The 24,439-nt window shown below is 38.2% G+C and overlaps 1 protein-coding gene across 5 annotated transcripts in view; it reads right to left on the bottom strand.

Annotated features, from left to right (window-relative positions):
• cep41 (centrosomal protein 41) overlaps positions 1 to 24,439 on the bottom strand; it is a 71,928-nt gene that overhangs the window by 14,413 nt on the left and 33,076 nt on the right. For all 5 annotated transcript variants that reach the window (XM_063073031.1, XM_063073028.1, XM_063073029.1 and 2 more), the window contains 6 exons: positions 23,901 to 23,948; positions 18,550 to 18,611; positions 11,399 to 11,465; positions 10,505 to 10,664; positions 7,327 to 7,493; positions 4,722 to 4,789 (listed from right to left, as the gene is read on the bottom strand). In XM_063073031.1, the coding sequence (XP_062929101.1) occupies positions 4,722 to 4,789; positions 7,327 to 7,493; positions 10,505 to 10,664; positions 11,399 to 11,465; positions 18,550 to 18,611; positions 23,901 to 23,948 (572 nt within the window). The remainder of the gene's footprint in view (positions 1 to 4,721; positions 4,790 to 7,326; positions 7,494 to 10,504; positions 10,665 to 11,398; positions 11,466 to 18,549; positions 18,612 to 23,900; positions 23,949 to 24,439) is intronic.

A 24,439-nucleotide genomic window follows, 5' to 3' on the forward strand; every position in this document is an offset into this window, starting at 1 on the left:
AAGAACCTCCCCTGCCTCTTCTAACTCCCCTTTATCCCCGAGCAGTTTTACCTTCACTCTAGTCATCCTCTTGTTCTTCACTTACTGTAACACACCTTGGTTTTATTTTTTAAAACCATACTTACCAAGGCCTTATGTCTTTTCTAGCTCTAAGCCCCTTCTTAAGCTCCTTAACTCACTACCATAACTCAAGAGATCTGTCCAAGTTTTGTTTTCTAAACCTTAAGTATGCTTCTTCCCTTGTCTAAATGATATCGTGTCTGTTAAATAGGGGCCGTGGACAATTCTGATTTGATGGAGAATGGATGTGAAAGCACAGAGGAACATCTGGAGAAATTTCTGAAACACCCGTTCGCTGCTGTCGTTACTGTGTGGTTGTGAATCTTTCGGAGGGTAGGCCTCAAAATCCCCGGCCTTGCCTGCTTTTGGCGACCAAGAAGGAGGTCGAATCGTTCGGACAGAGATGGCACTCAGTACTCGACGTCAGACAGCTGATCAGAGCTCGAAGTTTTCGGATGACTCGGAGTCGGATTGTGGTCAGCATGGCAGGGAGAGTTTTTCTTCCTTCTCCCGTCTGTGTGAGATGTGGGACATTTGAGAAACTTTGAACTTTACTGTGCTCACGGACTTCTTCATCAATTTATGGTATTGTTACACTGTTTGTAACTATATGTTATAATTATGTGGTTTGGTCAGTTTTTTCAATCTTGGTTTGTCCTGTGTTTTGTGATATCACACCGGAGGAAATAATGTATCATTCCTTAATGCATGCATTACTAAATGACAATAAAAAAGGACTGCGTGTCTTCCATACCACCTGCACCTATCCTTGCCCAATGCTATAGGTCAGGGTGTCTCTGAAATGCTTTCCCATCAAGAGATGTTGCCTGACTAGGTTCGTTAACTAGAACTGGTTCTAGAATGGCCTTTCCACATACCATGCCAGGAATCCTTCTTGGACACACCAAACAAATTCTATGCCATTTAAACCTTTTGCACAAAGGGAGTCTCAATCAATATTAGGGAAATTGAGGGTCACCCCTGGCAACAACTCAGTTATTTTTGCACCTTTTCAAAATATGCCTACTTATCTGATCCCTAGTGTTCCTGTTGCTATTGGGAAGACTATTGAATACTCTGAAGAGAGTAATTACTCCCTTCCTGTTTCTGACTTCCACCCACACTGACTCAGTAGACTAACACTTTACAATATCCTCCCTTTCTGCAGCTGTGATACTATCCCTGATTAGCAATGTCAACACCTCCCCCCCACCTCAAAGTCAACCTTACTCCCTATCCCTTTTGAAATATAGAAATCACAAAGCATCAAGCAGCCAATCTTGCCCTTACAACAGCCGTTTCTGGAATGGCCACAACTTAATAATTCCATCTACTGATCCATGCTCAAAGTTCATCACCTTAGGAAACAGCTTAAGAATGAAATTAGGAGAGCCAGAAAGGGCCATGAGAAGGCCTTGGTGAGCAGGATTAAGGAAAACCCCAAGGCATTCTACAAGTATGTGAAGAGCAAGAGGATAAGACATGAGAGAATAGGACCAATCAAGTGTGACAGTGGAAAAGAGTGTACGGAACTGGAGGAGATAGCAGAGGTACTTAACGAATACTTTGCCTTAGTATTCACTACAGAAAAGGACCTTACCTTAGGGATGACTTACAGCGGATTGAAATGCTTGAGCATATAGACATTAAGAAAGAGGAAGTAGTAGAGCTTTTGGAAAACATCAAGTTGGATAAGTCACCGGGACCGGACGAGATATACTCCAGGCTACTGTGGGAGGAAAGGGAGGAAATTGCTGAGCCTCTGGCGATGATCTTTGCATCATCAATGGGGACAGGAGAGGTTCTGGAGGATTGGAGGTTTGCAGATTTTGTTCCCCTTTTCAAGAAACAGAGTAGAGATAGCCCAGGAAATTATAGACCAGTGAGTCTTACTTCAATGGTTGGTAAGTTGACGGAGTAGATCCTGACAGGCAGATTTATGAACATTTGGAGAGGCATAATATGACTAGGAATAGTCAGCATGGCTTTGTCAAAGGCAGGTTGTGCCTTACGAGCCTGATTGAACTTTTTGAGGATGTGGCTAAACACATTGATGAAGGTAGAGCAGTAGATGTAGTGTATATGGATTTCAACAAGGCATTTGATAAGGTACCCCATGCAAGGCTTATTGAGAAAGTAAGGAGGTATGGGATCCAAGGGGACATTGCTTTGTGTGTTCAGAATTGACTTGCCCACAGAAGGCAAAGAGTGGTTGTAGACAGGTCATATTCTGCATGGAGGTTGGTGAACAGTGGTGTGCCTCAGGGATCTGTTCTGGGACCCCTTCTCTTCGTGATTTCTATAAATGACCTGGATGAGGAAGTGGAGGGATAGGTTAGTAAATTTGCTGATGACACAAAGGTTGGAGGTGTTGTGAATAGTGTAGAGGGCCGTTAGAAGTTACAGTGTTACATCAATAGGATGCAAAACTGGGCTGAGAAGTGGCAGATGGAGTTCAGCCCAGATAAATGTGAGGCTGTTCATTTTGATAGGTCAAATACGATGGCAGAATATAGTATTAATGGTAAGACTCTTGGCAGTGTGGAGGATCAGAGGGATCTAGGGGTCCATGTCCATAGGACACTCAAAGCTGCAGCACAGGTTGACTCTGTGGTTAAGAAGGCATACAGTGCATTGGCCTTCATCAACCGTGGGATTGAGTTCAAGAGCCAAGAGGTAATGCTACAGCTGTATAGAATCCTGGTCAGATCCCACTTGGAGTACTGTGCTCAGTTCTGGTCACCTCACTACAAGAAGGATGTGGAAACTATAGAAAGGTTGCAGAGGAGATTTACAAGGATGTTGCCTGGATTGGGGAGCATGCCTTACGAGAATAGGTTGAGTGAACTTGGCCTTTTCTTCTTGGAGTAACGGACAATGAGAGGTAACCTGATAGAGGTATAGAAAATGATGAGAGGCATTGATCATGTGGATAGTCAGGGGCGTTTTCCAGGGCTGAAATGGCTAAACACATGTTTTAAGGTGCTTGGAAGTAGGTACATAGAGGATGTCAGGGGTAAGCTGTTACTGTTTTTTTAAAAACGCAAAGAGAGGTGAGTGTGTGGAATGGGCTGACAGCGACTATGGTAGAGGCAGATACAATAGGGTCTTTTAAGAGGCTCCTGGATAGATACACAGAGCTTAGAAAAACAGAGGGCTATGGGTAACCCTAGTTAATCTCTAAAGTAAGTACATCTTCGGCACAGCATTGTGTGGGCCAAAAGGCCTGTATTGTGTTGTAGGTTTTCTATGTCTATACTTCTCGCATTAAACATTTCAACTCATCCAACTGACTATCCACTGCCTAGCAGTCTCTCTGCACATTGCCTCTACACTAAATGCCCCATCATCTGATCTAACACTCAGGTTCCCATTCCTCTGCCAGTCTGGTTTCAACCCAACCCAATAGCTCTAGCAAACCTACCAAAAGACATTGCACTCTTTTGAGCTCAGGTATAAGCCGTCCCTTTTGTACAGGTCATACCTTCCAAAGGTGAAAACCCAGATGATCCACAAATCTGAAACTCCACCTCCTGCACCAACTCTTCAGTCATGTCTTCCAATTTTTACCCTCAATGACACATGGAATATGCAACAATACAGAGACTACTACTCTTGAGACTCTGCCTTCTGGCTTCCTGCCAAACTTTACACCTCCACTCTTCAGGGCCTCATTGGTATCAAAGACATAGCTCAGAAAAACAATGTGTGCCATGACTTCTGACTGCTCACTCTTTAAAGAATGCTGTCGGCATTCTTAAGAATGGTATTGGCTTTGATCCAAGATATCAGACCTTGACACCTGTGACAAAACATACTGTCCAGGAGTCCATAATATTCCCCTAACCACTGAATCCCCAATCACCATTGGTCTCCTCTTCTCCCCACTTTCCCTCCAAGTCAGAGCCACACTCAGTGTCACAGGCCTGGCCACTATGGCTTTCCCCAGGTAGGTCATTTCTCCCCTGCCCCCCAAAGTATCCAAATTGGTATACTTGTTAGTGCACATGGGTACTCTGCAATGACTGCCAATTCCCTTTCCCACTCCTGACAATCACCTGCCTCCTGCATCTTGGTGTGACTGCCTTCCGGCAAGTCATGTCTACCAACCTCTCAGTCTCCCAAATGACTGTAGGTCATCCACTCAAGCTCCAGTCCTCTAATACAATAAGGTGCTGCAGCTGGGTGCACTTCTCACAGGCATCGTCATCAGGGACAGTGGAAACTGCCCCGACTTCCCACATCATTCAAGACGAGCTCTGGGTTCCCATTGCTCTACCTATGCAATAATAAAGGAAGATAACTTAACCGAAACCTCATCTTAGCCTCTGCATACTGAAGCCTCTTGAGCCAAAGCCTCAGCTCACCGCTGTAACACTGAGCGTTTGAACAATGGCCACTCTACTTGATCCCAACTTATTGCTGGCTGCTGCCAATTAACTAATCAATTATCAACTAATAATTTGCAAATGTGTCTCTTTTAGGATCCTGCTAGCTAAAACTGCGAGAAATTACTAAATTAGTTGAAGACCAAGCCCTAAACGTAGAAGAACAGCAATCAAACAATTTATAAATCAATTAAATTAGATGTTCAAAAACAAAGTGATAATAAAACTGGAAGTCTGATTTTGCAAAGAGGCCAACAATTTTAAAAAGGATACATATTCCAGAACCTCCTTTGTATAAGGATTCATAGTTCGAGATAACATTGCTATAGGATAACTGTAGGCTGCACGAAAGGGAAAAAACAGTTTATATGAGCTAAGCAATAACTATCCTACTTCGTAGCAGCAACTTGTAGCAAACCCTTTGGATTGTAACATAATACGACAAAATGTTATGTCACATCTGTGCATCATTTTCTCAACTGGTTAAAACACAATTCAAATGAAAAACAAATTTCAAGATTATTTAACAATGTTGATTGACATCATGAAAAATTTAGTCGTGGAAGTGGCGCAGTATTCACTATAAGCTCCAGGTACCAAAGAACTGAATCCTAGCATGGTGATATTTCATATTCTCCCAATTGTTAGAGTCAAAAATCTTCAGGTCAGCTACTTCTGGAGTTTGTAAAAAAAAAGCTATGAAATTACAGTGCCTTGTAAAAGTATTCAGCCCCAACCCTTTGTTCACATAAATATATTACAACCAGGGATTTTGATGAATTTAACTGAGAATTTTAATTTGCGAACCGCATGCTTCTTTTTTCACAGTACAGTCCAAAACACAGGGAAAATTGTAAAACATAAAACACTAAAAACTCAAAAGTTGAAATATCAACAGCTCTGAAGTATTTGCTCCCTTTGTTCAGTATTTAGTTGAACCACCTCCAGTGGTTCATTTTTACATAAGTCTCTATTTTTTGCACAATGTGATGGAGCAAGATTTGCTCATTCCTCCTTGCAAAATTGCTCAAGCTATGCCAGGTTAGTTGGGGAGCAACTGTGGACAGCAATCCTGAGGTCCTGTCAGAGATATTCGATTGGGTTAAGGTCAGGACTTTGCACCACGCAAGGACATCGATTTTCTTCATTTGAAGCTACTCCAACGCTGATTTAGCGGTGTACTTTGGGTCATTGTCCTGCTAAAAGATGAACTTCCACCCCAGTTTTAGCTTTCTGACAGCAGCTAGTGGGTTTATATCCAGGAGCTCTCTGTATTTAGCAGCATTCATCTTCCCATCAATCCTGACCAGATTTCCAGTCCCTGCTGCTACAAAGCATCCCCATTGCACGAAGTGACCTCCACCATACTTTACAGTAAGGATGGTGTTACCTGGCTGATCACAGTACTATATTTACACTACAAGTACCGCTTAGTGTTGAGGCCAAAAAATTGCACTTTAGTCTCATCCGACCACGAGACCTTCTTCTACATCTTTATAGCATCTTCTAAGTGATGCTTTGCAAAGACTTTATGGGGCAAGGTATGTTTTATTTTAGCCAAAGATTTTTCATTGTCACCCTTCTATGAACACTTTTTTGTGCAAGGTCTTAAGAGATTTTGGAGTCATGAATTTCATCTCCAGTTGCAGCCACTGACTTCTGCAGCTCAGAGTGACCGTTGGTGTCACAATAGCTTCTCTTATAAGTGCCATTCTTCTCCTGCGACTAAGTTTAGAGTGGCGGCTTGAAGTAGGCAGTGCAGCTGTGGATTCATATTTTTTTCCATGATGGACTGCACTGAATTCTGAGGCATGTTCAGTGCCTTTGAGATGGTCTTGTTCCCTTCCCCAGATTTGTACTTCTCTATTACCATTTCCTTGATTTGTCTTGAAAGCTCTTTTGTCGTCATTCTGGCTTGGTCTGTTGAAAATATACCATACTGTTCGACCTTACAGAGAGAGGGGTATTTATTCTTATGAATTAATTGAAAACAGACCCTCCAATTTTCTACATCAACAAATTGAGTGAATTGGTAAGCTAATATACAATATTGCACCTGAGGAAATTTAGCACAGTAGTTACAAAAGGGAGGAATATTTTTTTCAGCCTCACAGTTTTTGTTTTTAAGCTTTAATAAATAGTTCTGGAATTTTTCTTTTGATTTGTCATGATGCACACATTTTGTAGATTAGTTCAAAAAATCCTACTTGAACATAAATTTAGAAAATAAAATAGTAGAATGTGAAAATAGTTGTGGGGGATGAATACCTTCTCAAGGCTCTGTAAATTAGATGCTTTACGTGTTGGGAATTTAGGTGAAAATGCTGGCAAGACACACTATTTTAAATCAAGTCTACAGGATGCAACCAAAATGTAAAGCAAAATCTTCAAACTCTAATTCCTGAAATATACTGCAGGTAGACAAAGCTCTGTATTGGAAGTACAAGCTTGAGTCCCGGTCTTTATTTCATGCTATAGGGAGTTGTGAGAAAATTCTAAAGCAGTAAGTACATTAGTACATGAATGGGAGGGCTATGGTCCAGGTGCAGATCAGTGGTACTAGGCAGAATAAGATTGGCATGAAGGGCCAAAGGGCCTATTTCTGTGCTTAGCACTCTTTGACTATGACCATGTTACTCTGACCAAAAAAAAGGAACGGATGAAAAAAAAAAGCAGATTCCATAAGTGGGATGGAGGGAAACTCACTTGTTTAATGAGAACAGGGATTTATACTTCACACTTTACCTACTACAACAGGCTAACGTATCACTGTTTTTATGCATTAACTACAATGATCTTTATTGACCTGAAAATAATGATTAAAGTTTCACCCATATAATCAGCAAATGACAACTGTACTAACATCTTTATGCATTACCTCCAATAATATGACATTGTTCATAGGCGTCTCGGTCTCGTACATCCAACAACAGATAAGGGCAGTCCAGATAAGGTCCATCTGTTTTTTCAGGACATTCAGAAGGCTTAGAATGGAACTCTTTCTGTTTCCTCTCCAGGTCAATTTCCCCAACACCACTTATAACACTTATAAGAAAAATACAAAAATTATGGAACCATAAACTACCAGATTCTAATAGTTAAAAGCAAATTCTAATAGTTAAGAATCAAGGACAAACTTTTAAAAATATAATTTAAAGGTGTAAAAGGATATTTTAACAAGTTGGCAGAAACTTAAAAAAAACAAAATGCTTCAAATATTCAGATCAGGAAACATTTGTGAAAAGAGTATTAAACATTGGACATCATCAAGTGTTCACCATAATTAGAAATAAAGAAAGTTTTAGAATGCCATAAAAAGGGTCAAGGGCAGGACTGCGATGGTGCAAGGGACAGAAGTGACAAATAGATGGGGCAGTGCAGATGAAGTAAGATGTTAAGAGGAAACAAAAGCTCGAAGAGCTGCAAATACAGAATAATATTTAGAATTGGCAGATGGATATTAGACATTTGAAATCAGAATTTTGGAATTATTATTAATCCAAAAATACTGAACTTGATGTTGAAGCTCAAAGTCAGGAGATAAGACAATGATCTTGAGCTTCACTAGACTTATGTAGAAGGTTGAGGAGACAGGCAGTTAGATCTAATGTCTCAGACTGATTCCATGCCTACATAGTACTCTTTAGGAGCAAAAAAAAAAAAATCCAATTACATGAGATGGGGTATATTTTTCGTTCCTAAACACAAACACCAAACTAAAAATGTTACATTATTGATCCCCATTGGACTCTTGCTCAAAAAGTCTGCTTTTGTGTTTATAAACAGAATAGATACTGCAGATGCTAGAAATCCAGAACAACACATACAAAATGCTGGAGGAACTCAGCAGGTCATCTATGGAAAGGAATAAACAGTCAACATTTTGGGCCAAGACCCTTCAGTAGGACTGGAAAGGAAGGAGAAAAAACACCAGAACAAAAAGGTGGGCCGAGGAAAAGGAAGACTAACTAGAAGGTGATAGGTGAAGCCAGATGGGCGGGAAAGGTAAAGGGGTAGAGAAGAAGTAACTTTATAGGAGAGGAGAGTGGACTATGGGAGAAAGAGAAGGGCAGGCACCAGGGGAGGTGATGGGAAGGTGAAAAGAGGTAAGAGGTCAGAGTGGAGAATAGAAGAAGAGGGAAGGAGAAGGATAAACAAAAAAAAAATCAATCGATTCCATCAGGTTGGAAGCTATCTTGACTGAAAACAAGCCATAAGCCAACATGTTAGAATGCGAATGGGGATAGGAATTAAAATGGTTGGCCACTGGGAAATTCTGCTTTTGGTGGATGGCACAGATACTCAACAAAGCAGTCCCCCAATTTATGTCGTGTTTCACCAATGTAGAGGAGTCTGCATTCAGAAGCACTAGATACAATGGACAACTCCAACAGATTTGCAAGTAAAGTGTTGCCTCACCTGGAAGGACTGTTTGGGGCCCTGAATGGACTTAAGGGAAGAGGTAAATGGGCAGGTGTAACATTTCTTTTACTTGCAGGGATATGAGCCCTCATATTGGTGGAGATGGATGAATAGACAAGGGAATCATGGAGGGAGTGATCCCTGTGGAAAGCAGAGAGTGGCGGGAGGAGGAGAGGTAAAGGTATGTTTGGTGATAGAATCCCATTGAAAATGGCAGAAGTTGCAGAGAATGACATGTGGCCCACGGGGTAGTAAGTGAGGACAAGAGGAACGCTATCCCTGTTAATGCGATGGGAAAGTGAGGTGAGAATGGATGTCCAGAAAATGGAGATGCAGGTGAGGGATTACATCAATGGTGGAGGAAGGGACATCACTGATGTCCTGGAAAGAAAAGCCTCATTCTGGGAACAGATGTGGCAGAGACGAAGGAATTGAGAAAAAGAAATAGCATTTTTACAGGAGACAGGGTGGCAAGAGGATAGTCATGATAGCCACGAGAATCAGTAGGTTTACACATGATGTCGGTAGACATTTTGTTTCCAGAGATGGAGACAGAAAGATTGAGAAAGGAGAGAGATATGTCAGAAATGGACCAAGTGAATTTAAGGGCTGGGTGGAAATTGGAGGTAAAGTAGATGAACTTGACGAACTCAGCACAAGTACATGAAGTAGCACCAATGTAGTTGTTAATGTAGCAGAGGAATAATTGGGAGGCATTACCCATGAAGGCTTGGAACATGGACTGTTCGACGTACCAATGAAAAGGCAGGCATATTTGGGGCCCATATGGGTGCCCATGGCTACCCCTTGAGTTTTGAGGAAGTAAGAGGAGTTGAAGGAGAAATTGTTGGGTTTGAGGACCAGTTCTGCCAGATGGAGGAGGGTAGTGGTGGAGGGGAACTGAATGGGTCAGGACTTTTGTGTTTATTGAGAAATGACAAGATCAGCTTCAGTGCACAGTCAAGTAGATTTTGGTTGTTCTTAGCCTAAATTCACAGATGAAAACTAAGCAGTTGAATGAGCTAAGAGTAGGTATCCTGGCCTCTGGCATTGTAAACTTTGAGGTGAGCCTTTTAAATTTTGGTAAATAACTAAATGTCCATTTTCTTTATATCTGCCCTTCAACTTGAATGAAGGGTTAAAACAGTTTTATTTTATACCAAACAAGCCCAGAATCTGAGCAAAATATCATGAAATCTGTCTGTTTGCTCATCTGGTCACAAGTTGTAACTAATGCACACATTTAAAAAAAAGTTGTAAAATATAAAATGAAGGCACGTTTACACATATTTTTGGTATTTCTGAGTAATTACTTAGCATCAGTTTTAAACTGAGTGAAGTATTTGAAGGAAATGCGTAATGTTAGTTACAACTGAACTATAATCACAATGTTGTGCTTCATGTAGGACTGACCATAATCCAATCACTTACTGAAATGACAAGGGTTTTGCTCCTTTCAGATATCAATAGTCCTGGTAACTAAACCCAGCATTATACTGTTTTTATTTTAAAGTAATTAAACATTGTTTACTTGCTTAAGTTTGTTCCTTTTGTTAAAAAAAGTTGTGTGACTGACGCTACATGACAAAGAAAGAAATATAATCATGATTGTTTGTCAGTAGAGGAACTCTTACCTTTGGAGGGTGGAACGAGCCGTTAGTGGTTTTTCACCTGACACATCATTACTTATTAATTCTATTGGAGATTTCTGTGGATTTTCCACTGGACTTTGATCATCATATCTCTTTATTGCACTCAGCTCAGGCTCATTCGCAGAGACAACAGAATTCAAATCTGAAGGGAATAACACTACATTTAAAAGCAGTAAGTAGTGGAGATTAGAATATGTAGAATAAATAGTGGAGAAATAATCGAGGTGGTGTATTTGAATTTTGAACAAGAAAGCTTTGGATTGAGGTCTCAAAATAAAGAGATTACAATGCAAATTTAAAACACACTCCACTGGGTAATATATTGGAACAGACAGAAAAAAAATCATTTGACATCCTGGAAACAGTAGGAACAAAAGGGTCTTCTTCTAACTGGCAAGCAATGATTGGTGAGGTTCCACAGGGATCAGTGCTGTGTCCCCACTATACATAACAATAAGTGAACTAAGTTTAGCAATTTCATTCTACAGATAAAACAAGGCTGGCAAGAGTCTGATCTGTGAGGAGGAAGAAAAAATGCCTCCATATCATGTAGACGAGTTGGATGAGTGAGCAAACGTGTGTCAAATGCAGTACAATATAACTTAGTACCAGAAATAAAAAGAAATTATTTTGCAAATGATGAATGCTTGGAAAGTGGGAGGAGTGCATTAGGGAGACAAAAGGTTAAATGGTCTACTCATGCTCTTGTTACCTAGGTTTGAATGTTCGCGTTTCATAAGAGATTTCTATTTGGTAATTATTTCTCATCCATTATTCTGCACTCTCCAGTTATAAACACTGCAGGGTCATTGCTAAAACTTTAACAAATCCTTTAAGTGTGGATATTTCTATAATCATTTGATGATCGGTACACACCTTCCTCCTGTTGTAGATCTTCAAACACCCCATTATCCTGCTCATTCACAGAAGCCACTTGTAGCACCTATGTTAATTACAAAAGTAAATTAAGATATTGTACTGAACTACCTGAAGAAAAAATATTAAAGACACAGAATCCCTTCAACTTCCTAACTACAGCTGATGAAACAGATTTTCAGGATTCTCTTGGGGCACTAGATGGAGTAAGCTGCATTTTGGCTTTGCTTTGTTCATAATTTCAATCTTTTCACCATCCTTTTACTATTTATATTAAAGTGTTTATAACACTTTTATATGCTTGAACTTCATTTTTTTAATCGCTGGAAATGAATACCAGAGGGAAAAAGGCACTAGCCGAAGGTAAGGAAGCCGGTAATGGAAATGGAAGGAAAGAAGGTGACTCTCAACAGCCTAAGTCGCAACTCACTTTGGAGGCCATGTCGAAGCTCCTGGATGATATATTGTTAAAGGAGACTGGAAGCATTTAAGCGAGAGAGTGAAAAACAATAGCGGCAAATTTCCGAACTTGATGAAGCTGGCAGACAGAGAGACCACAAGCTAGATTTTGTTGGAAAATAAATTAACTTCAACCACTCAAACACTGGAACAGTATAAAGTTAAGATCATTGACCTGGAAAATTGCAGTTGTAGACAGAATTTGCGAATAATAAGACTCCGTGAAGACATTGAGAATGGTGACCTTACTAAATTTTTTTCTCAATTTTTAATGGACGTGTTCGGTTCTGAAGTTTTTTCTACTTCCCCTATACTTGATCATGCTCACCGGGCTCTAAGAGCAAAACCCCCTAAAGAACTGAAACCTCAACCTGTTATACTCTGATTCCACTATATGCATAGCAAGGAGCATTTAATTCGAATTGCCTGTCGGAAAGGGGTTATTGAACACGGAGACCTCAAGTTTCATTTGGTCAAAGATTACAGTCCTGACGTAATGCAAGAAAGATCGCTTTTTAAACCGGTGATGTCTGAGCTCTATCAAAGAAAGTTCCAACCAGCTCTGCTATTTCCAGCTTGCTTAAGGGTTGTTCTGCCTGATAAATCACGTAAATGGTTTAAATCCGAGGATGAAGCTCATCAATTCCTTGAGGATCAATATTCGATCTCAGCTGTCAAATAAACTTACTGTTTCTTCATGTCTGTATTCATTTGATTTATAAGTTAATAACGAGTTCATAGATTTGGACTCTTAAAGTTTGAAGAATTTTTGCCCTTGGTTTGATAATACTCGTACTTTGTTTTGGAGTATGGATATTTATCATGCTTTTATGTTAAAGTTCCTTTTTTTCCCTCCCTTTATTATTTTATTATTTTCAATTGTTTTAGAAAATAATTAAGAATCTGATTTGGTGATTGATTTTTTTTCTTGAAATATTAATAAGATTGTATTGTTTCTCTTTCCAAGATTTTGCCTTTCAAAATGTTTTGCAAATGGCTGTTTTTTTAACATTTGTTTGGTGTTTTTTATGGCATTTTTCTGTCAATGTTTTGACTGTGGGTGGTATTTTGCATTCTTTTCAATTTTGGAGACTTGCCTTCAAGAAAGATGGGGGTAGGGAAGTGTCTAGATAGCCTTCTGGCTGTCTATTGGCCAGGTTTCGGGCTTTTGTGGGTGGGGGGTGGGGCTATTTTTAGTTTAGTTTTTTCCATCTGAGCTGATCTGAAACAACAAATATGTCTGAATTGTTGTGACTTCCGGTTCCTCTTTAAACCTTTTCCCTCTTCCTGATTCATGAGTTTCCTATGCAGTAAGGTTAGCCCTTTACATACCATATGGTCTATTCAAGTACAATGAATAATATTATTAACTTTATTTCATGAAACGTGAATGGTTTGAATCATCCGATTAAACGGAAGAAGATTTTTCAAGTTTTTCATAGATTGAATGCTCAGATTATCTTTACCCAGGAAACTCATGTAAGGAAGGAGGATAATCAGCACTTTTTTTTAGGTTTTGGAAAGGTAAAAAAAAAATCATCCCAATTCACAGGCTAAGATGAAAGGAGTCTCTATTTTTATAGACTCCTCGATTTCATTTGCTCACTATGAAACAATTTCAGACCCGAATGGTAGATTTCTGTTAATTACTGGTTTACTTTATAACCAAAAAGTTGTTATGGTTAATATCTATGCACCAAATACTGATGATCCTGAATTCTTTTAAGCATTTATTTGCATCTCTTCCTAATTTAAATGAATATACATTGATGATGGGTGGAGATTTTAATTGTTGCTGGAATCCCTTGATGGACAAGTCTGCACCCAGTCAGGTACTTCCAAAAAAATCTGCTATTTTTATTAATTCCTTTTTAGTTGATTCCGGAATTTTAGAAGTTTGGAGGTTTTTATATCCTAATGATAAAGAGTTCTTATTCTTTTCTCATGTATATCATAATTACTCTAGAATTGATTACTTTTTTATTGACTCTTGGTTAGTTTCGTCTGTTACTGCCTGTGAGCACAATGCAATTGCCATCTCTGATCATGCACCCCAAAACTATCAATCAAATTAACTGATGTAACTTTCAGTGCTAGACAATGGCAGTTCAATTCTACTCTGCTTCAGGACTTAAATTTTGTTAACTTTATTAAAGAACAAATTGCTTTTTTCTTCTCAACCAATTTTACGTAAGAAATTTCCAGTGGGATATTATGGGACACTTTTAAAGCATATATCCGTGGGAAAATTATTTCATATTCTGCTGGATTGAAGAAACGAATTAATAATGAAATACGTACATTGGTTGATAGGATTAAAGAAATTGATAAAAAAAAAATACCGCTGCTCCTAATTTGGAACTTTACAAAAACAGAGCTGAACTTCAGATGCAACGCAGTTTGTTATTAACATCCGCAATTGAAAATCAATTACTAAAAACTAAGAGTCGATTTTGTATACATGGTGATAAATCAGGTAAGTTACTGGCCAACCAAATGAAAGCTGCTTCAGCTAAATGTCAGATTATTAAAGTTCGTAAATGGGATGGTGCTTTGATGGTTGACCACGAAGAAAACAATAAATCTTTTCAAGAATTCTATTCCTCTTTAGACCAATTAGAATTTCCTGACGATTCTACCATAATGCATAAATTTTTAAGAAAATGGAATATTCTGAAATTACCACTTAATGAATGTTTAACATTAGATGCACCCATTACGGAAGAAGAAATAAAGTAAGCAATTTTGTCGATGAATTCTGGTAAAGCACCCGGCCTGGATGGGTATACGGTAGAATTTAAAAAATCTTTTTCAAGTCTACTTTCTCCCTGGTTATGTAGAATTTTTAAGGATGCCTTATTTGTAGGTAAATTACCACTATCTTTTTATGAAACATCTATTTAATTCCTAAAAAAGATAAAGACCCCACTGAATGTGCATCATATAGACCTATATCCTTGTTAAATGTGGACTCCAAATTTTTTTCCAAAATATTAGCAATTAGATTGGAAAATGTATTGCCACAAATTGTCTCTGACGACCAGACAGGATTTATTAAAAATCGTTATTCATGTTTTAATTTTAGGAGGTTGATGAACATTGTATATATTTTTTCATCTAAAACTCCAGAAAGTGTTATTTCGCTTGACGCCGAGGAGGCGTTTGATAGAGTTGAATGGGAATATTTATTAAACATCCTTGAGAAATTCAATTTTAGCCCAAAATTCATATCTTAGATTAAATTGATATATCATACACCTTTGGCTTCTGTACTTACTAATAATCAGAGATCTTCCTTTTTTAGGCTTTTTTGAGGTACTAAACAGGGCTGTCCTTTAAGCCCTTTACTGTTGGATATTGCCTTGGAGCCCTTGGCAATCGCCCTTCGTGATTCACCCAATAGATTTGGCATTACATATTAATATTTAATTATTTATGGTTTTATATTGCTATATTTATACTATATTCTTGGTTGGTGCAACTGTAACGAAACCCAATTTCCCTCGGGATCAATAAAGTATGACTATGACTATTATTTGTGGGAATGGGATGCATAAGGTATCATTATATGCAGATGACCTGTTACTATATATCTCTAATCCAGAGAAATCCATCCCTGCAGTAATATTACTACTTGCTTAGTTTGGTAGTTTTTCGGGTTATAAATTGAATCTTAATAAGAGTGAGCTTTTTCCATTAAATATGCAAGTTCCAATCTATAGACAATCACCATTTAGACTGGTTACTAAATATTTTACTTATTTGGATGTTAAAATTACTAAGAAGCATAAGGATCTATTTAAAGTTAACTTTTTACCCTTAACTGATCATGTTAAACATCTGCTTACTAAGTGGTCCCCATTGTCCCTATCATTGATTGGTCGAATCAATGCTATTAAGATCTTTACTTTATTGTCGCCAAACAATTGATACTAGAGCGTACAATCATCACAGCGATATTTGATTCCGCACTTCGTGCTCCCCAGAGTACAAATCGATATTAAATATTAAAAATTTAAATTATAAATCATAAATAGAAAAGGGAAAGTAAGGTAGTGCAAAAAAACCCGAGAGGCAGGTCCGGATATTTGGAGGGTACGGCCCAGATCCGGGTCAGGATCCATTCAGCAGTCTTATCACAGTTGGAAAGAAGCTGTTCCCAAATCTGGCCATACGGGTCTTCAAGCTCCTGAGCCTTCCCCCGGAGGGAGGAGGGACGAAAAGTGTGTCGGCTGGGTGGGTCGTGTCTTTGATTATCCTGGAAGCACTGCTCCAACAGCGTGTGGTGTAAAGTGAGTCCAAGGACAGAAGATTGGTTTGTGTGATTATTTTACCTAAATTTCTGTATCTATTTCAGGCGGTACCAATCTTCATCTCTAAATCCTTTTTTGATATTATTGATTCTAAAATTTCTTCATATATATGGCGGAATAAAAATCCTAGTTTAAGTAAGAAATATTTACAGAAATCAAAAAAGGATGGCGGTTTGGCATTGCCGAACTTTAGAATCTATTATTGGGCAATTAATACTCAATACCTAATGTTCTGGACACAAGATTTCGATGAAATTCAATGTCTAGGATGGGTGAACCTTGAGTTTGAGTCTGTACAGAGGTTCTCATTGGTTTCTATTTTAGGGGCTTCACTTCCCTTTGCACTCACTAAACTGAATAAACAAACAATTAATCCAATAATTAAACATACAATACAAATATGGTTTCAATTTTGTACATTTTTTGGATTGAATACATTTATCCTATCAAGTCCTATTATATCCAATTTTTTCTTCCAACCATCCAGAAATGATCAAGCTTTTCTTTTATGGAAAACGAAGGGAATAATATGTTTTCGTGATTTATTCATGGATAATTGTCTCATGTCCTTTGAACAGTTGTCTAATAAATATAATTTGCCTAGATCACATTTTTTTCAGATATTTACAGATTAGAAACTTTTTGAAAGTTATGTTACTTACTTTTCCAATATCACATCAAACTGAAATTACAGAAAATATTTTAGGTTTAAACCCCTATCAGAAGAGTTTAATATGAATTGTTTATGATTTAATTACAAAAATACGTTTAGGTATGTCTGATAAAATTATGAATGAATGGGAAAGAGAACTTCAGGTATCTTTACCCATAGAGAAATGGGAGAATATACTCCAACTAGTTAACACTTCTTCAATGTGTGCTAGACACACTTTGATACAAGTTAAGGTGGTTCATAGGGCCCGTATTTCTAAGGATAAGTTAGCTCGTTTTTATGGTCATATAAATCCTGTCTGTGACAGATGTAATTCTGAGGTAGCTTCCTTGACACATATGTTCTGGTCTTGCCCTCTTTTGTAAAAATATTGGAAAGACATTTTTGATATTATTTCGGTAGTTTTGCGTATTGATTTACAACCTCATCCTATTACTGCAACATTTGGACTACCTATAATAGACTTTAGTCATTTATCCCCTTCAGCTTGTCGTTTGATTGCATTTGTTACATTAATAGCCAGAAGATCCATTTTATTTAAATGGAAAGATTCTAATCCCCGACTACATTTCAATGGTTTTCCCAAACTATAACATGTTCAAATTTAGAAAAAATTAAGAGTGGTACCACCGATCGTTCAGTTAAATTTGAAGGAACTTGGAGGCCATTTATTCAACATTTTCATATGATGTAAGCTGAGCTTGTCCGAATCCTTTTTAATAACTTTTTTGTTTGTGTATAGAGGAGCGGAGTTAATAATGATCTTAACCGATGAAATATGGCAGCCCAGTCTTTATTTTGTTGTGTTTTTAGTGTAGGGGGTAAAAACTTCTTTTTTGAATCTTTTTCATATTCAGTTATTAAGAGATTGGGAGGTTTAAATTAAATATGTTACTCGGAGTCTGCGTCTGTGTACGTTAACTGTTATTAATGTAATCCCGATCTCTTTGTATCATTGTTATACTCATCAATTTGAAACTCAATAAAAAAAGATTGAAAAAGAAAAACGCAAACAACAGGAATTCTGCAGATGCTGGAAATTCAAGCAACACACATCAAAGTTGCTGGTGAACGCAGCAGGCCAAGCAGCATCTGTAGGAAGAGGTGCAGTCGACGTTTCAGGCTGAGACCCTTCATCAGGACTTGAAAAAGAAACAGGTTTTCACACCACACTTTGCATTATAACACATATTTCATTTGGAATTCAGATACCATAAATCAAAAATTAAACTCAACTCATTCATTGATTTCCTTGGATTACAACTGCAAAAATTAGATTAGATTACAACTGCAAAGTATTCCCCACTTTGTAGTGTTTACCTCAGATCTGAGATGACTGTCTGAGATTCATATTCATCTATATTCATCAATATTCATCCTTCAATCACAACTGCCATTTCTAAGGAAACAGCACAAAATCTGTATCCTATCTAAAAGAAACCACGTTTAGGGTTTTAGTAAATGCCGCATTCAGTTTAGAAACTCCATCCCCTTCATTCATTCATCTTCAATAAATTTCAGGCTGGGATTTTAAACTAACAGAATTACATGTTTTACAAAAATACGGTTGTGACTTTAGAAAAAATAATGATATATTTCAATTACTATTAAGGACATCTGGTAAAAACAATTTGAGACCCAATTCTCTAGGTATTGGATTATATAAATGGCCTACTGGCTCATGACTTACAAAAAAAAACACTTACCAACTGGGCAAATGTAGTGACTTTCAATCTTTTGAATAATTCATCTCTTTTATATCTATAATCTATTGAAAATAAAGGAAATAAAATAGTTCAAGTATGAGAATTTAAGACAATTACGTTACAAAATGTATACAGATTATACTTCCAAAGTCATTTTGTATGCATCACAGTGTTTAAAGTGTACCAGATGGCATCTACAATCCAGATGTCATGCTGCTGGCAAATCTCTCAGCATCCTGGTCAATTCCTAAAAATTTGTTTTAACTGAGACAAAATGCTTTATCAATTACATTTCTACTAATTAGACATATCAACGTTTTCAATCCACTTCTAATCATCTGTCAGCTTTGAGATCCATCAACCTCAATGACCCTTTTAAATATACTTACTGCTAACCTCTCAATTGAGTACAAACCTTGGGAACACATAGCAAACAAATGCTGTAAAATAAAGAGATAATTCTGAAAACTCCCAAGATACTTATAGAAAACATAATTCTTCCTCACAATTGGGTTTAGAAAATATCGAACCATTTAACAGACGAGACTCATAAAACATCAGCCTGTACAGCATAGGAAAAGGTCCTTTCACCCATTATGTCTGTGCTGACCATGATGCTAATCTAACTAATTGCATCAATCTGCACATGATCCACCTCCCTCGATTTCATTCTAGTTCACGTTGAAGTTTATTGTCTTTGGACTGTACATACATATATACAACAAAATGAAATAACCAGAGTGCACCCAAAATACATACATCACACTCAGAACATAACACAAAATATTACTACAACTAAGTTAATAAAATATAATTCAAAGTGCATGTGAAGTGTGCAGCACAGGTAAATAGTAAACCTCACTAACCTAGTGATGAGACCTTAGTGGTGGCAGGGTACCATTAGTCTCAGAGTCTGGCGGTTAGAAGCTGTTAATCCAGTTTAGCAATCCTAGTCCTGATGCTCTTACACCTCCTTCCTGATGGTAGAACGTCGAAGAGATTGTGGGATGGATGGTGGGGACCTTCAACAATACCTTGGGCTGCTTGCATTCAACGCTCCCAATAAATGTCACAAATAGAAGGGAGGGCGACCCCAGAGATAATCTCAGTGGCTTTTACTATACTCTGTAGGGTTTGCAGTTCAATGCTGTGCAGCTTCCATACCTAAATACCTCTTGAACATTGCTATTATATCTCCTTCTACTACCTCCCCTGTCAATGTATTCCAGGCACCTCAGACTCAGAATTTACAAAAAAAAAACAGATGTCTCTCGAACTTCCTTTAAAACTTTCCCTCTCTCACCTTAACCCTATACCATCTAGTATCTGACATTTTCACCTTAGGAAAAGGACTTTGATTATCTACCACATCTATTCATCACATAATTCTATATATTTCTAACAGGTTGCTTGTCAGCTCCCATCACGTGAAAGAAGGCAATTCAAGTATGTCCAGATTTTCCTTAAGCTAATCCTCTCCAATCCGTCCTAGTAAACCTCATCTGTACCTTCTCTAAATCCTCACCCTCCACATCTTTCCTGTAAGTATGGATCAGCCCTGATTTGTTCATTTTTTGTTTCAATAGATTCATGGGCATGTGGCCAAGTGGTTAAGGCATTGGACTAGCGACCTGAAGGTCGGGAGTTCGAGCCCCAGCCGAGGCAACATGTGTTGTGTCCTTCAGCGAGGCACTTAATCACACATTGCTCTGCGACAACACTGGTACCAAGCTGTATGGGTCCTAATGCCCTTCCCTTGGACAACATTGGTGTTGTGGAGAGGGGAGACTTGCAGCATGAGCAACTGCTGATCTTCCATACAACCTTGCCCAGGCCTGCGCCCTGGAGAGTGAAGACTTTCCAGGCGCAGATCCATGGTCTCACAAGACTAATGGATGCCTAAAAAGATTCCTTTGAATATACCACAGTCTATTCTTGCCTTATTTATACCAAGTCATGAAATACTTTAAATAATCTATCCCAAAAATGGATCCATGTAGAACTTCATCCAATTCTTGTGTCGGTTTACACATTGAATTCTGCTTAATTTAGGGCTTCACAGTCTAAACAATTGTCTTTACAAATCTCACCTTCATACAAATTAAAATAAATTTCACTGATCACATTTCACTTTAGTTCACCTGAGTGTATTATCACACCTTTAAAATTAAGCATTATCTAACCACTTAAATTAATGAGAACTGAAGCAGCTAAGATTTCTCTTACCTTGGGCTTGCTTCTTGTCATTTTGTGATCCCTCTTGGTTGATTGCTGACATATTTTATTTGTTTATTTTCGATCAATCTTATATTAAAAATAACTTTCTACCTTTACTCTGCTAATAAACACCAAATTCACTGGTTTTATTTACACCAGCATCAGTTTTGGGACTTCCTACATTTGCTGAAATTGTACTCATCCACTCAAAATGTCATTCTAAGTTTATACACACCCTTTTATATGCAATGGCTTTATCTTGTACAACTAAAGGGCCATTTATTTAAATCTATTCATGAAACACTCCGGTTACCCTCGACACAGTGAAGTACTGTGCTGACCAGTGCAATTACCTGAACTAACAAAGCAGGCTATATCACTTATCCATGAGAAAATCTAGCAAATTTTCACAATCCATCTTCAATTCCTTTCATGAAAGGAAACTACTTGTACAAGTTTACAAATCGTAATAAATTACCTTTTGTAAAGCACCTGGGCATTCCACGGGAAGTTAAACAAAAAAGTTACTTAAAACTCCTAGAAATCAGAATTGATACTCATTTTGACAGATATGGTGCTGCCACAGTGTATCAAGCCTACTCAGAAAGAAATGGCTTTCTGAAATTTTTAAATGGGAATTTTCAATTTGTAAACAGCTACATTACACAGTTAATGAATGAGTAACAGCGTTAGGCATCCTACACATGCATACGTGTCCTCTATCACTCAATATCCTCCAAGAGGGCCATGACCTTGTCGTACGATTTGGAGGCTTGTGTGCCTGAATGACCCAGAGAGCTATGTTGGTTGGAGTCAGGGCCTTGTGCCTGGCCTTGGTAGGGTCACCCATGCCAACAGGGCAAAGGGTAGAGGCCAGACTAAGAGTGGTCCACCAGTCCTCCAGGTATGGAGGTTCAGCTCAGGTCTAACGAACTGGTCAGAAAAAAATTGTTATGGAAACAATAATGAGGAATCTACATCTCTGTGTGATTCTATTTCTGAGTCTCCACCTGAAATTTGCATAACTGACGGTGGTGAAAAGCACGATGAAGGGATGCTGAACCACACTTGGAGCACAATAGAGAAGATGACCAAAGACAGAGTTGGAGGACTTTCATGCTGTCCTAAACACCAGCAGCATAGACAGGTAGTAACTCTCACTCAATATAGCATTAGTTGGGCCTAGATAGCAATTCATTTGATACATCATACAAAGTGAAAAATGATGTTTAGAGTGTCATATAATTTCCTTTTCCCCATTGCATTTTAACGTGGTTATATTCATGTCCATATTTTGTAAAGCCACTGTACATTTTAACATGATAAGGAAGATACCTAATTCATTAGTTTGTAGTGTTTCTTGAATGCTCCTTGGCTTCTTCCTTGAACGAAGGCCTGCCCAATCTGTGACCTCATTAACTCTTAAATCCCCTCAAAATTCAAAAGTTTGGTAAATGGGATCCTGTATGGGTCTATGTTACACCTGTCTCCTTCTTTATTATTGTGAACTCCATGGAACAGTACCTTTTTCAACCCTCTTTGCTTTTTCTGACTGTCTTGGTAGTTCTTCTGGTGCACCTTTGGAATTTCTTCAACTTGTATCTATTTTCTGCCTGCTTTCACTTTTCCTAGTTCTGATGAAAGAATGTTGACTTGAAACATTAAATCTTCTTTTCTCGATCAGTACTTCCTGATGTGCTGATTACTTCCATTGTCTTCTATTTGGACATCCAATTTCCAGTAACTCTAGTTTTGTTTATTTTAAACAGGCTGTTATACCTTTTATTGCTACCATTTCTCCTCCCAGCTCATTCCTCCCTCTTCCCCTCCCCTCTCTCTTCACTGCATTTCACTTCCATTCCTACTTCTTTCCTCATTCCCCGGCATCCTCCTCACTCCTTTTCTCCTCTCTCCTGCAAATCATCTGTAATAATTAAATGGTAGTACTTCACATCTAGCAACTAGGGGTTGGCTCTGTACCCAATATCAAAGCTGCTGTAGGTGGAAGTGCCAGACGTCCAGCTGGGAAGACTGCTGAAAGAGATTTATATTACCTCACAGGGCAACAACAGGCCAGCAGCTCACAAGGAAACTTAAGAGTACCAGTTGGCTTACTCTGGCACAAATACTGTCTCTTGGATGAATCAGTTCAAGTCAGTCTGGGATTGCATCTTTGTAATCAGGTATTGAAGAAGAAGAAAGCCCTTAACTCTGAGTGGAGTCATTGGGACGTCATTGTGATGGTGTTTTTTTTTAAGCAGGCTTTCTTATTTTTATGAGGCTGAGTTGCTGGCTCGACGCTCAACCCATCACGGATGGAAAGCGTGCAAGGGAGCTGGCTGGATTTGAACTCGGGAGCCTTCGCTCCGAAGTCTGGCGCTGATGCCACTCTACCACCAGCCGGCCAATCAGGTATTAGGTCATGAAAATTATGAGGGAAACACATCATCCAATGTTGTAAGGCAGCCAATTTCTTTTTAAACAGATGGTAAGTAATACAGGGCTATTGGCAACCTAGTCAAGCACATGTTCAAAACAATTAATATCAGAAGCTTGAAGTGAATGGTTTTGAAATATTCTCTGATATAATTGGATGGGCAAGATAAAGTTGCAGAACAGGAGCAATGTCTCTGACGGTTTTTATTTCTTAACTTTCCTACATAACACTAGTTTCTGCATGCATCAAAATAACCCAATAGCCATTTTAAGATTAGTTCCATTTTTCCATCCTCTCCACATTCCTATAAACCTCCTCCAGATTCTACCACTTACCTGCATACTAGGAGCAACTTAATATGGATAAGAATGCAAGTGTCCGTATATTAAATAGGACACATTGCACCCAAACAAGTCACTCAGTCCAAACCATTTTTGCTCCAATCCAACCTCATTTTCATTTTCCACATCTAGGTTTATCAGTGTAACCTTCATGTTTCCTTCTCACATGCTTGGTCAGTCCTGTGCTCCCCTTCCCCCTCCACCCCAAATGCAACCATATCTTTCACTTTAACTACTCCCTCTGGTAACAACTTCCACATTCTCACTATATCATATTGGTCATTTAATATTTTATACTTTAACTATTTCATATCTACAAAGAGCATTTTGAGGGAGGAGTGAAAACCATCACTTACTTCTTCTTAACTCTTCAATTTTCTCCATGTACTTTGAAAGACTGTGTCCTACAAAATTAGAGAAGTTAAATAAATCATATGTTCAGATGGGTATACTTTAGAGTTACCCACATCAAAATATTATTCACATAGATCAAGTATAAATACCAAATCACAACATTTGAGAATTTAACATTAAAAGTCAAATAACAATTTGCTGGTGAATTGCTCGGCAGCAAAAAAGTGCAAAATGAAAGATTTCACAGCAAAGGTATAAATGCAATATTTTATTTCTTTGTAAAACTCTGCCTCTTTTCAAAGTTCCAGTTGAGCCCTATTAGTTGTTTAAGAGAAAGTTCTTGATAGTTAATAACTTATTTAACACTACCATCAAAATATGTACTTAGGAAGAATGCAACTAACCTCAGGAACCAAACCTGGCTTATGGTTCAGATTTGTTGTAGATGTAGCCCACTCAATCCAAAGGAGGAAACTTGAGCTTACTAACGTAACAGAACTTACAACTCTGATTCTGCTCCACCATTCAATAAAATAATGGG

This window comes from Mobula hypostoma, chromosome 20, assembly GCF_963921235.1.
Source record: "Mobula hypostoma chromosome 20, sMobHyp1.1, whole genome shotgun sequence".
NCBI lineage: Eukaryota > Metazoa > Chordata > Chondrichthyes > Myliobatiformes > Myliobatidae > Mobula > Mobula hypostoma.